Below are 13,224 nucleotides of genomic sequence, written 5' to 3'. Positions count from 1 at the left end.
AGAGTGAATAGGCATCTTCTAGGCAAGCGCTTTATTTTAGGCTGCATCATCACTTACTATCTGGTGTGATTGCAGTCAAGCACTTGTACTAAAAAAAAAAAAATGGTATAAAGTTACAGGAGTCAATTGGTTTTACTTTTGCATGTGATGTTAGGGCTATATCTAATTTATTTCAGTAAAAACTATGGTAATGGCATACTGACAAACTATTAACGTTTCTGTTTCAAAAATAAGTTTCAGAGACAGTGAATAATGTCCCTCTAAAACTTTGTAATATTTCGGTTTTCATTTACACGTTGTATTTCATCATTACCAAGCTATTAACGCCTGCTATAAGGCACGGGTCTCCTGATCGAAAGAAGTTGGGCCGCAGTCCATGGTCAAGTGCGCATATGTGGATTGCCCACGCCTTTTAGAATATTATGGAGAACTTTCAGTAATGTAGCTTTCCTCGTGTTATATTGCTTAAAACTAGTGATATTGAAATGCTTGAAAACTAAAATATTCGAAGTTATATGCGTAACTTCGAAAAGTAACAGTAAATTATGATGCGCTAATATGCAGTATATAGCGTGCACACAATATTTTAAACGAAACAACGCATACCTACACACTATATATAACTTTTAAACAGTACAATCGAGAATCAGGCTAAAATAGTTTGAGGCCGAAGATTACTACCTATAGCGATTGGCTGGGCGGTACAGAAATAGAAGCAGTGTTTTTGAATGAATAACGCGTTTAAAGTAAACTCTGCTTTCATAATTGGTTCCTTAGAGTATTATAGCTGGACATTCCTTAGAGTATAGGGCTGGATAAATTATGTTCTAGAGATTACAATTTAACTTAAAATGTTGAAAACACCGATTGATAAGAATACAAATTGTAGATAAATGTAATACAGATATATAATATTATCTTTCTTATATTTTGAAACTATATTAAAGGTCAGCATAATCTCTTTTTGTTGAGGTTCAATTATACAAAATCTCTTTTCCGTTTATGTTCAATTATAAAAATGTAACTTACATCATTGTATTGTCATGTTAAATGTTACTTTATAAGTGTTAAAATGACAAAAGGTTTGTAAAGAATCCTGAATTATTTTGTGTATGCGATCAATTAATAAACTAGATTGATGTAGTCATTGAAAATATTATTTTAGAGGAAGAAGAGCAACAATGCGATCCATGCGTTACAGCTGTACTGGCGTTGAGCTTGGTGAGTCAGGTGTTAGACGAAGCCTTTCTTATTGCTAATGCGGCTAAAGATTCAGGTGAGTAAATATCAAATAAGATCATTTCAATTTAAAGACTCCAAACTTGATAGTTATGACCTTTTGTAAAATATTTTGTATCCAAAATAAATGCTTATTAAAGAAATAATAATGATTTATTTTAAAGGTAATCGTCCGACCTATACCTAGATTAAATGGATAGACGAGAAATTTAAACCATGGTCATATTGAGATCTATATTTTACCAAATTATATTGACTAACAAAAATATAGACAAGAAGTCTGTATTTTTATTAGTCAACATAATTTAGTCAATTAATACCAATATGTCTCAGACTAACTAACTAAAGATGAGTCCCTGTGAGCTACAGGGACTGGTCATTCCGAGAGTAGCCTGTGGGTAAGAAATTGGTGGTGTTCATACCTATGCCTTGGGAGTAATGTACTCTGCCATAAGTCCCTGTTATTAGCACTTACGGAGCAGCGTGGGCAGTCTACGTTCTAAAACCCTATGCTCTATGAGAAAGGAGGCTGTGGTCAGGGCTGGGAAATTAATAGGCTGTGGTTAAATAGGTCCTAGAGGCTATGGGCCTCATCGTCACTGAACGGGCGATGGAGAGAGCTGTGCTAGGAATACCTCTACGTAATGAAATCAGAAATGACGAGATCTTTTTGATTGTTAAACTACTTACAAAAGACATATGTCCAGCAGTGGACGTCAATTGGTTGAATTGATGATGATGATGATGAAATAGGTACTTACCAAGATATAGCATCCTGCTTTAAATTTTCGTTTGGGTCTGTTATTTATTTATTTATAATTATAATATGATATTGAGTTTTGTCAAGAGTTTTTAGTACCAGCGCAGAGTTTGAAAACTCGCGGAGACCTGCAATCCCAATGCCCACAGCAAAAATGTCGATCCCGGTTATTATCTATAGACTAACGCATTATTGTAATCATTATGGTAATTGAAGATTATGTGCACTTGCCCAGAAATTCTATTCTATTCACTCTTCAGTTGAAGGTATTAAACGGAAGCTAAAAGGGCATTGTAGATTTTTGCGGTGCTTATTAGAAACAAGGAAGCAAATCTCTTCGTACGTATCCATGGGATATCCACGGATACGAACGGTGATCCTTACGATGTCACTAATTTGAATGGTGTGAAGGGTACCAGACAAATTCTTCTGAGTAGAGTCTCAAAATGTATATACTAGAATACCGAAAGACAGCTCACTTAGCGACGATGCTGCGAACATTGAAGGTAGGCTAGGTCACCTCCTAGAACGATGACCAGCTGAATCCAATGCATCAAGCTGGTATTTGATTGAGGCTCCCAAAAATGCTGTACTCCATACACGATGGACCCAAACTTGCTTTGCACCAATTGAACGAGGTACAATGTAAGCTATGTCAGCGCGAAGTATTATAAGGTAAAACCTTATTGAGGATGCCCAGTTTTTTAACAGCTAAACAGGCGGTAAGAAATTGGGATTGAATTTGATTGCCTTGGATTGAATGTATTGTCCGACGATAAGGTAAGACGATATGTTTATACAAAGAACTGCGAAGGGGGAATTGACTCAGTTTTTCGAAGATTAAAAACGGTTCATTTTGGTAGCATTAAATTAATCTACCACCATTCTAAGGTCAACCATGGCAATATGTGTCAAGCTGGAAAAAACTACGCAGTTTTCACTTTAACGAGCTTTATAACGAAGACATGACCATTACAACAGTATCAAATGGTGACACTCAATATGTAAACGATAATCACTTAGATATCGAAAATCAATTGGATACTATTGCCACATCTACACCTCAAAAATCTTCAGGTAATTAAATTGTGTCGTCTTCAAAATGAAACCAAGTTCAAGATTAATTTCCAGCAGATACTATACTCACCATATTCCTAAATAGGACTCTGTACGAAATCGTTTTCGTACTTTAGATTTTCGTTTTATCACGTAGTAAAATCATGGAAAATTGAAGAGATAAAAATTTTGTTACGGTCACAAATACCGTAAATAAAAGGCTGAAGTTGTGGTTTTAAACTAGAATCTACTTCATACAAAAAGAAAAATAATATCACAGTTTTCACATGGGTTGAGAATGATAATTATGATGATGACTAATTAAACATTTTTATATTATCACTTAATGATTTAATTTATTGTAAAATATAATTAATGCTTTTTACAGATTATGTTGTAAAATCTATAAACGAGTCAAATGTTATAATAGGTCAAGGTGATGAAGATTTTGACGTGGTATGTGAAGTGATAGATACCTCTGTAAACATTGGCTTATATCCAATAGAAATTACTTTTTTTATGCTTTAGCACTACATATATACTTATGCCATTTCAATTTAAAGACAGGTATCTTTTTGTCCTTTTTATACATCAAATCTGAGGGTTTTATGAACAGGATTTTTACTGTAATATAGTTATATATATTTAGTCGTTGATTTAGTATGTGTAACAATAAGTTTCATTAAGAAACCAGGTCATAGTTTATTCTCGTCATTGGTCTTTGATTTTAATATATCTTTCTTTTTAGTCAAACACCGAGTTACGGAAGTCAACATCAATGATTATAAATCACCTTTTCGATATGAGTGATGTGGAACACGTAAATATTTCTGAAGAATATGTTGCTAAACCAACAAACGAAAGCTCTGATAACAGTGACGTGCTTATCACTAATATGACCAAAATTATGGATTCTTACGTTAATAATGCACAGAACGTTGAAATGGCACAATGGGACCAAGAAGATAACGATCAGCCCAATTACTGTGAATCTTCAGATATGACTGACAAATCAAGCTATTCTGTTTTAAGCGACATAGCTGATATTTCTAAAAATGTTTGTTTCAATACTTGTGATGAAATTGTTACTGAGAAAACAATCCACGAAGAGTTAGCTGAGGTATTTAGTTATAAAATGTTTTGAAAAATATTGAAAGTAGATACTCAGAGTAAATGAGATGCTGGATGCTAGGTGCATTATATTATCATAATCAAAAATTGGTATATAATACCCTGGTTTACTAGATTATGTAATTCAATTTATTAAATTACTTTTAGATTGACAACGAAACTAAAAAATATGACGATGAGGTAGCTTTTTATGAAAACGCTTATTTGACATTAAACCGTAAGTATAAACATCTATCGTGGTCTTTTGTCATAAAGTTAGTAGAATTGGACAATTATCATACATTTTTGCTCTTCAATTAGGCGATTACGAACATTATTCGGAAGACGATGAGCCTATTCTGCAGGACCCGAAGACATTACCAATGCAAGAAGTGGAACTCTTAGCGGCTAATACATCGTCTGAAAATATAGAACCAAGCCGGGTAAACTAAGTTTAAAACATTGTTGTCTTTTAACAGAATTACGCTTAATATAAGTTAAAATAATATGTATCTCACATTTTGATCATCTCTCGTATTGGTATGAATCTCATATTTGGTATTTGATGGAGCGGTCACAATCAAATCTTTCTACTTGTGCTAAGTACAGACACTTGGAAAAACTGACGCCTTGAAGCCTGGCTAGTTATATTAATCCTGTATACTCATTTTATTACACAATTACGTCGTTTTGTTTTTAAAAAAGTACACGTCAACCAATAAATCTTGGTAACGCAGCAATTTCATTGTTTCTTAAAGGTAAAAAAAAAGTTAGCTACTGTTGCGATGCCAACTTCGGTGGCTGGTTCTCAAAAGAGCAGTCTTGTACACCGATGTCGAATCCAAGGAGCTAGGCTGTTATCGTGCTTTAGAGGGTGGTGGTGGCGACGTAAGATGCCTGGTAGACGAAAGGTACCTTTGTGTTTTCTATATGTTACAGTGATGTTATTTAGTTGAAGTAAACTAAATAAGGTATAAGCCAGTCCATATTTAAACCGCATTAAAACGAAGAAGATCGACCTAATTCGTTAATATATATGATTAAGGATCACCTTAGCATGAAACAGTAAATCATACAATATTTTTGGAATGATTCTTTAGCTTTAAAAAATAACTAATCACATATTTTGCCCTTGAAGCCTACGTAACCTCGACTGAGGTTCAATAAAGTAGCACCGTAGTTTGCTTGCAGTTAGCGGACCTGTAAACTAATAGGTATTAATTGCAATATGCTTGCAATTGCAAATGCACAAACAAACCCCTTATATTACTGAAAATCATGGGGTGTTAAGGCCCTCTTATATTGATGGAATATTTCAGGTTCCACGTGCACCTGGCTCGATCCGCGGTATATACCCACTATCGCCGGATGCACGACGTAGAGCCGCAAGTCTGTTGGACCACCGGCATTTACGAACACCGTCTCCGTCCTCGTCTTTGGTTTGGAAATTCAATACGGTTAATGAGGCCCTCGTTCACTCATCTCGCTGGAAGGAGTTTGACTTAAAAATGAGTTTAAATGAAAATGATGAACTTTAATCTTTAGTTTAATTTCAGATTTCTGTTTTGTTAATAAAATTCTAATTTACTTTTTATTTCATTTTTCTGTATTTAGTACGGCACGACTCATTTATATTGTCACACGTAGGCATGCCCATGCTCCGACACCTTAGATTCTTCATGCATATTATATACAAGAGAGATTGGATCGAAATAGTAAGACGTTAATGTGGATTCATAGTCGGGTCTGTCCGTTTTCTTGTTACCCTTAGTTGACGTTGAGAAATGCTTTTCGTCTCACTCACGCCTTAGCGTACGTAGATTGTCTGAGGATGCCGTCGGCACGGTTCAACTCCGCCGAAAATAGAACGGTTGCAGATTCCTGGGCTAAATCTCAAATATCCATACGAGAGCGCCATCTGAGTCAGTTAAAACAGTCCAGCGAAAAGTGCTCAAGCCCCACTTCTTGTCTGAACGTCTGCCAGTGAAGACCGGGAGGGAACCACCTAACACCACACAAAATGGTGAGTTAGATCTAAATTGTGACAAGGAAGGATTCAGTGTTAAAACGGATTAAAAATACAAAAGTGATTACAATTTGCGTTAACACGATGTCATATATTCCGCAGACCGGAAACGACTCCTCTATTAATTTGCAGTAAAATAAAAAGTATAGAAAACAGTGAATGTGCATAGTAAAGTGTAATGCCGCAGTTGAATGCAAAATGAAGAGACATAAAATTGATTTACAGTGTTGATGTAACAACCAATAATTCCCTTGTACCATCTACCTACACAATTTATATTGTAATATGAGAGTAACAAAATATTTTTGGTAAATTTCAGAGCGACCTCAGCAAGAACGACGTTGAAAGTGAGTTTTTTTTTCCAATTTTAATATTTTATTTACAAAATATGTGTATAAAACATAATCGTTTGATAATTCAAATAAATTATGTTGAAAAATTAATTGTTATTTCGCAATGGCATTTCGGACTCCCTACAAAAGACCTATGTCCAGCAGTAGACGTACATTGGATATAAGATGATGATGGTCTTCAACAAGTTGAAGAGAAGAAGAAACCATTTTTTTTGTTAATATTCTATACTTCAACGGATTACTGTTTGTTAACCTACGCATGTATACACTAAATAATGAATAACATAACAGGGAAATATAATCGTAATTCTAAGTATAGCGCGATTCTCATAAAAGGTTCGCGCTGCTAAGAGATGATACTCGTGCGGCAGTGGTGCGCGCGCTATGCGCAAACGCAGCGTTCCAAAATTAAACTATTGCGTCACGTGATCTAACTTTACCGCCCGCCCAAACAGAGAAACTCCGCTCGAATTTCACTGAAAGAACTTTGCCTATTATTTTACAAGGCAGTAGGCGAGCAAGCATGACGTCGTCATTTATTAAAAAAAATACGTACGTCTTTTTCATTTATTTATGAAAAACTCGAAAGCAATACACTTGGTAATTTCTCTTTTTCGCGTTTTATTTTTTGGCTTCATAAATAACTCGTGTGCAGAATACGACTTGGCTGTCAATATCAAGGTCAATCAATTTAAAGTACCATTAACTTTGGCTTAATATTTCAATGTCCGCATTAAGCATGCTTTTGAGGAAAGATTTTTTATCGGAGACAATTTATTTAAACAAAAATGTTTTGTTTTATTTACGTCGGGCGTCGGTTCAACTTTAAGTCGAGGCAGACGGCTTATTTTAGAAAAAAGTTATCGGAATTGGAACACTGTAACAATCGGTTTATAATTAGACACTTCACTCGTGAGTCACTGAGTACAAATCTAAACTTGTGAAGGCAAAGGTATGACGGTATTGCCCACGTCCGCCCACCGCGTTATCTGAACCATGGAAAGAAAATTTTAATTTTTCTTAAATGTAAACTGGATGTGCAAATTGATTGAAGCTAATAATACGTTATCAAAGACAAATATTTCTTTATTCAAATAGAAGGGCAAATGTGTTATGTACGCATTTAGTAGACATAATTTTTAACTTAAAAGCTTCGAGCGACTACTACTATATGATTGAGTTATTAAGTAAATAAAAATAATTGGATGATGATTGATTATTGTTTGAAGAGTTCTTTGGAATTTTATTACGAAAGGATCTTGAAAATTGTAGGTCATTCAAATTATATGCGTAGTAATTGTTGTTGTTGTTGGTAAACAATAATGCGCATTAAAAACATTATGTTTGTGTATTAAGACATAAATTACCATAAATATTGTAATAACAGATTCGGGGCACTGGTGTAAACTTTACTTGTAAGTTAATATTTCAGCTCGATAAATTACCAAAAACAACAACTAAAAATATTGATCTTGAAAGACGACATAGGTAAATAATACATAAATCTTCAAAACTTAAAAAAATACATTAATACTCTCGATAAGCATACCTAACGTAAACAAAAAAAACCGCGATCAACGATCGTGACATGTCGGACAGTTGGAGTTAAGCCTTTTGTTATTAGGAAATTGGTCCCATCCTCCATCTTTCAAAGAGCACGTTATGCGGCCGGTCGCCGGTTATAGCCCACCAACCCGCTTTGGAGCAGAGTGATGGGTGTATGCTCTAGAATCCCCTTTTCTATTAAGAGGAGGCCTTTGTCCAGCAGTAGGATGCTAATAGGCTGATGACGATGATGATTCGAAGTTTAACCAATTAATAAACAATTTGCTAACTATATATTATATTCATCAGGGGCATCCTTTGCCTTCTCAATCTACGACTTCGACGGCAGCGGCAAGGTCGATGCCTTCAACGTGGGCGACATCCTGAGGGCACTCAACTCGAACCCAACACTGGCCACTATTGAAAAACTTGGAGGCACCAAGAAGAAGGGCGAGAAGAAGCTATCGGTACGACATTTTCATCATTGCGAGTATTAGAATTTTATAGTAGTCGAGCTTTTATTTAAGTACTCGCAGCATGCTTATTTCTGCCGCTAAGTAGAATTTTAAAATTTCTGTGTTCGGGTCTGAAGGGCGTGGGTGGCGAGGTTATCACCAAAGTTTTAACAACTATGCCTCAGGCTAATGGACACAGGGCGGCATGTTGCATGCCCTGCGAATTTTCTCTTTTCATGGACGATGGTTTAAAATGTGCTTGGTTCACCAATTATTACTATTAAAAAAAACAAAATGTTTCTCGAAAACATTAAGTCGAGTTTGCCAAATTTTTTGATATTTTGTTTAATGACACAGAATAGGCTTAGAAGTCTCCGGATCTAACAATAACATACCTAGTTAACATGGCAGACGCTGTTCGATCTAATAATGTGGATTCTGTAAAATACTACAGTTGAGTTTCTTGCCCAATTTTTTCGGTAATACCTGACTTCCTTATCTGAAGTAAGGTCAAAATAGTGTGTAACAATTTTGTGCTTTCAGACTTAAATTACACGAATTTTTATTTATGATTTCATATAATATGTTGTATATGTTTGTAAATTTTTACCTTGGTGCAACATAAGTGTTAAAAAAAAGATTTCGACTGGCCTATTACTTATTTCTTATGGATAAAACAGATGTTGGGTTTAAATCCATTTTCCGTACAATTTAGAATTACCAATGATACAAGTTGCATTTCTTGTAACAATGGCATTCAAAATTTCGTTTGAACTTTATTTTGTTTGCAATACGGCTAAATAGAGATCGATTTTTCCAACTCTATGTGCAAGAGTTGAAATATGACTTGCTATTGAAGAAGATTACTGGAGTCCTTTATACTTTATTATTTATTAAAATACCAAATGAATTGTGTGAAAGTATCTAAAGAATGTGCTGTTGAAAGTAATGAAGTGTCTATAATTTTAATATAATAATAAAAAAATGTTCCCTTAATTTATTAGCCTTGGAGGCTAATAAATTAACAAAGGAATCTTCTTTATGGAAAATATATTATTTTTCCTACACAGACAATTTCCTATGTTTAGGCGGCTATCAGTAGGTGTAGCGCAATAATGCTACAAATATTTCCTGGGCGCAAACAGTATCATAGTATGTTTATTTCTTGCAGCTTGAAGAGTTCCTTCCCATCTACAGCCAATGCAAGAAAGACAAAGACCAGGGTGGCTACGAAGACTTCTTGGAATGTTTGAAACTCTACGACAAGGCCGAGAACGGTCTCATGCTCGGAGCTGAACTTACACACACGCTTCTTGCCTTAGGTTAGATTTTTTTTGAACGTATTTATTTTACTGAGTCTATTTAAAAAATCCTGGAACATCGCCACCATCATCTATCGCCATTTTTTTTAGATTTATTTTAGAGTGTGCTCAAGATCGATTCGCTTTCCTTTCTCGTTGACCGTAAAACCGCGGGCATTATAGTGATTAATGATCTATGCTATTAGTTGATATCCCATAGGCCCACACGAAGCGCTCTTTTCCTAGTTTCTGATACGCAAAGTGATAATTAAAAAGGCCCTTCTTGACTTTCTTTTATCCGGCCTCTTATGATCCGATTTTAATAATATTATAAAAGGTTGGATAATTATATCTAAAGTTTTAAAAGACTAATAGCAAAGCCTTTTTTAAATTTTATTTTTGAAGACCAATTTTATTATTTGTTTCGTGCTTAAAAAAATTCTTACAAAGATGAATTTCGTTCTTTTGTATAAATTTTATTTCTTGTGCACAATTAAGAAGCATCCCACTAGTATTTTATTTAAAGTGGACGAACCACTTTCACTAGAATAGATATTTGGCGATCAGCCATATTATTTCAAATGCAGGTAGAGCTAGAGGTATCTATAAATGTCGAGTATATATAAATCATTAAGTTATTTGAGTATGGAAGCTGAAAGTGATTCTCGTTTATATTTCTGCCAATATTCATTAAACATTGGCAGATATCTCAGCCAAGCTGTGTCTATTTTATGATATACATATTAAAAGATTTGAAATAAAAATTTCTACGATTAGCTGATTAGTCATAAAAGTAATAGCAAATATATCGTTTAAAGGTGAGAAACTTGAAGATAAAGAAGTAGCCGAAGTCGTAAAGGACTGCATGGACCCTGAAGATGAAGATGGCATGATCCCATATGCATGTAAGTATAATAAAGATAAGCATATTTGTTTAAAAAGTTTCCTAACTTCAAAACACATCACAACAATGCGATTTTAGACGAGCGTATATATATAAATTTCCTATTCCTTTTCATAGAATGATGTACACCATCAGATTTTTCCCAATAGCATCTCATTTAATTTATTTATAATTACAACAGCTTTGTATCCAATGGCGTAGCTAGTAGATAATTTTTTTTGGGATGATCTTGTAGATCCGATTATAACAAATAAAGGGCTTATTAATATATATATTTTTACATAATTTCGTAACTGCACCAATACGACGCGAATACATCAATGTTTTTGTATTCCTTTTTGATTGAAAAAAATTAATGGATTCACCAAAACGGTAGATAAAATTTTGGGGGCCTTTAGAATTTTAGACATACTTCTAGCTATGCCAATGTGAGTAGTGAAACCAAAGAAAATGCATGCATTAGGTTTTTTAATAGATATAGTTATCCCGTAGACAATCCCTTCTTTTAGATTTTATTGATCTTGAGACTGCAGGCAAACTGCACTCATTTAATTATACATCTGCCCACTGTAGAAAAGATCCCTTGCACAATTTAATATCCTATATGCATCTTTATAGACCGATGCAATATTTTACAGTAGTTAGCAATTGGTTTGTGTGTGTGAACCCTTGTTTTACCGATTCTCCATTTACAGCATTCCTGAAGAAGGTGATGGCGTAGAGGACTTCAATTGTCGTCATATCTTTAGCTATAAGATCGTAAGTGGAATACAATAGTGACGCTGATATGCTCATAAATGTTGCCGCTTACGCAAGCTTAATTTTCACTTACAACTGTCTTTGTTTTATTTCCAGAAATTCTTCTATGCGTTTGTCGTGTCAACGTTTTTTATTCTATCTGTACTTTTCGTGTTTAATGCTTTCTTTGTCTACAATAATGTCTGAACCTATATAAGTTAAGAAAAATACTTACATTTTTAATATTATTTCATATATCACGATGTGCGACAGTGTCTGGAGCAGTGAGATGATATTGCCTCAGATGGAGTTCCATCGATTACGTAAAAACAATTTAACCGATCTGATGAGTATTTGGTCGAATAATAAAGCACGTAGTTTTAATTACATAAGAAAAAGTGTAGCTAAATCACAAAGTTGGCCTGCTGCTTGAATACTTGTATGCGAATCCAGGGGTAATGACATCTCACAGATACTTTATAAAAGAAATACTAAAATGTACTGCTTCTACTAGATAAAAACTTTTAAGCAGACTGATCCTGCTTAAGAGTGTAAATGTTGTAACTTTTTTGTCAGAAAGATTAGAATGCTATACCAGGCACTCATATTGGTTCCCTAATTTACAGCTTTCCTCAAAAAAATGGTTGCGGGTTGGCAGGGCCCTCAAAAAGTGGCGAAAGCGGCACCGGCGGAGGCGGAAGCAGCGCCTGCAGCGCCTGCGGAGGGCTAGACTCCCTCGAAGCCTATCCGCGGCCGTCATGCCAGCTTCAGCCAAGAACATCCACCGTAGACTACATCTTACGGCATACCCTCGTAAATAACATCTTACGAAACACCCCTTTTTATACGAAACATCAAATATATACATTTTGTACAATATGTTTATGACTTTATAATAAAGTAAGATTAAAGAAAGTACTGTGAACGCACGTTGTACGTGTTTTTAAATTTATTATTATTTATAAGTACGTTTATATGACAAAATATGAAAAAAAACCGTAAATTATTTTATAATAAACTATTAAAACGATCGATCCTTCCTTCTTTTGCGTCGAAATCTATCTGGAGAAAAAAATAGGGAGCTTTAATACTATATTAATTGAAACTAGCTAACTAATTGGTTATTTTAGGCTATTTCATTTTTATAATTATGCCCATACATCAACAAAATGAAGAATACTTTGTTAAGAATGTTCCTGAAGAATAACATTCCAAATGAAGATTTCACGCTCACATAGACAAAATCATGAGCAAGTTGAAATGGTAATTGCCAGGTTACGCTGGTCGTGTAGGAGCGATGAACGTTGGAGTCAGAATGTTGCAGTAGAGCTAGTTGCGTAGAGTGGTGACTCTGACTGACGCACAGCGAAATACGTTTGAGGACCGCCTATGGTAAGATCGATGCCAAGCTGGCTATTATGTCCACGAGCTCGAACCTCGAGATGATCTGACGATGAAATTGAATTCAAATGCTCCCAAAAAAAAACGAAAGATAGGTAGGAAGATGAAAAATATATGGATAACTAAGCGTCAATATGATAGATAGAAATGGGACAGTCCTTGTGCGCCAGTCATAAAATAAAGGCTGAAATTTCATTCTTACACCCTTTTTTACCAGCATGTTGATATCCGCGAGAAAGTGTTTACAGATGGAATTTTTCGTTATTCTTGATCGTTATTTGTATAAAACATAGACAGTATGACATGTTTCATAGGAAATATTATTCAAATATTACC

General features: G+C 34.8%; 2 protein-coding genes across 3 annotated transcripts; both read left to right on the top strand.

Moving 5' to 3' along the window:
* Positions 1-1,072: 1,072 nt before the first annotated feature.
* LOC120627043 lies at positions 1,073-5,703 on the top strand. The gene is made up of 9 exons (XM_039894882.1): positions 1,073-1,082; positions 1,166-1,276; positions 2,891-3,076; positions 3,444-3,511; positions 3,804-4,175; positions 4,334-4,403; positions 4,487-4,608; positions 4,924-5,076; positions 5,485-5,703. Exons 1-9 carry the CDS (start codon positions 1,073-1,075, stop codon positions 5,701-5,703), a joined length of 1,311 nt encoding a protein of 436 aa, XP_039750816.1.
* A 349-nt stretch (positions 5,704-6,052) lies between these two features.
* Positions 6,053-12,419, top strand: LOC120627066 (myosin light chain 1). Of its 2 annotated transcripts, XM_039894909.1 has the most exons (7): positions 6,053-6,188; positions 6,511-6,538; positions 8,399-8,556; positions 9,716-9,866; positions 10,664-10,750; positions 11,445-11,508; positions 12,114-12,419. In XM_039894909.1, exons 1-6 carry the CDS (start codon positions 6,186-6,188, stop codon positions 11,468-11,470), a joined length of 453 nt encoding a protein of 150 aa, XP_039750843.1. In that variant the 5' UTR covers positions 6,053-6,185; the 3' UTR covers positions 11,471-11,508; positions 12,114-12,419. The 2 variants fall into 2 exon arrangements, with proteins under 2 accessions (XP_039750843.1, XP_039750842.1); XM_039894908.1 differs by lacking the exon at positions 11,445-11,508.
* The last annotated feature ends 805 nt before the right edge of the window (positions 12,420-13,224 follow it).

This window comes from Pararge aegeria, chromosome 10 (assembly GCF_905163445.1).
Source record: "Pararge aegeria chromosome 10, ilParAegt1.1, whole genome shotgun sequence".
Taxonomy (NCBI): Eukaryota; Metazoa; Arthropoda; class Insecta; order Lepidoptera; family Nymphalidae; genus Pararge; species Pararge aegeria.
This window is presented reverse-complemented; position numbering and strand designations above follow the sequence as displayed.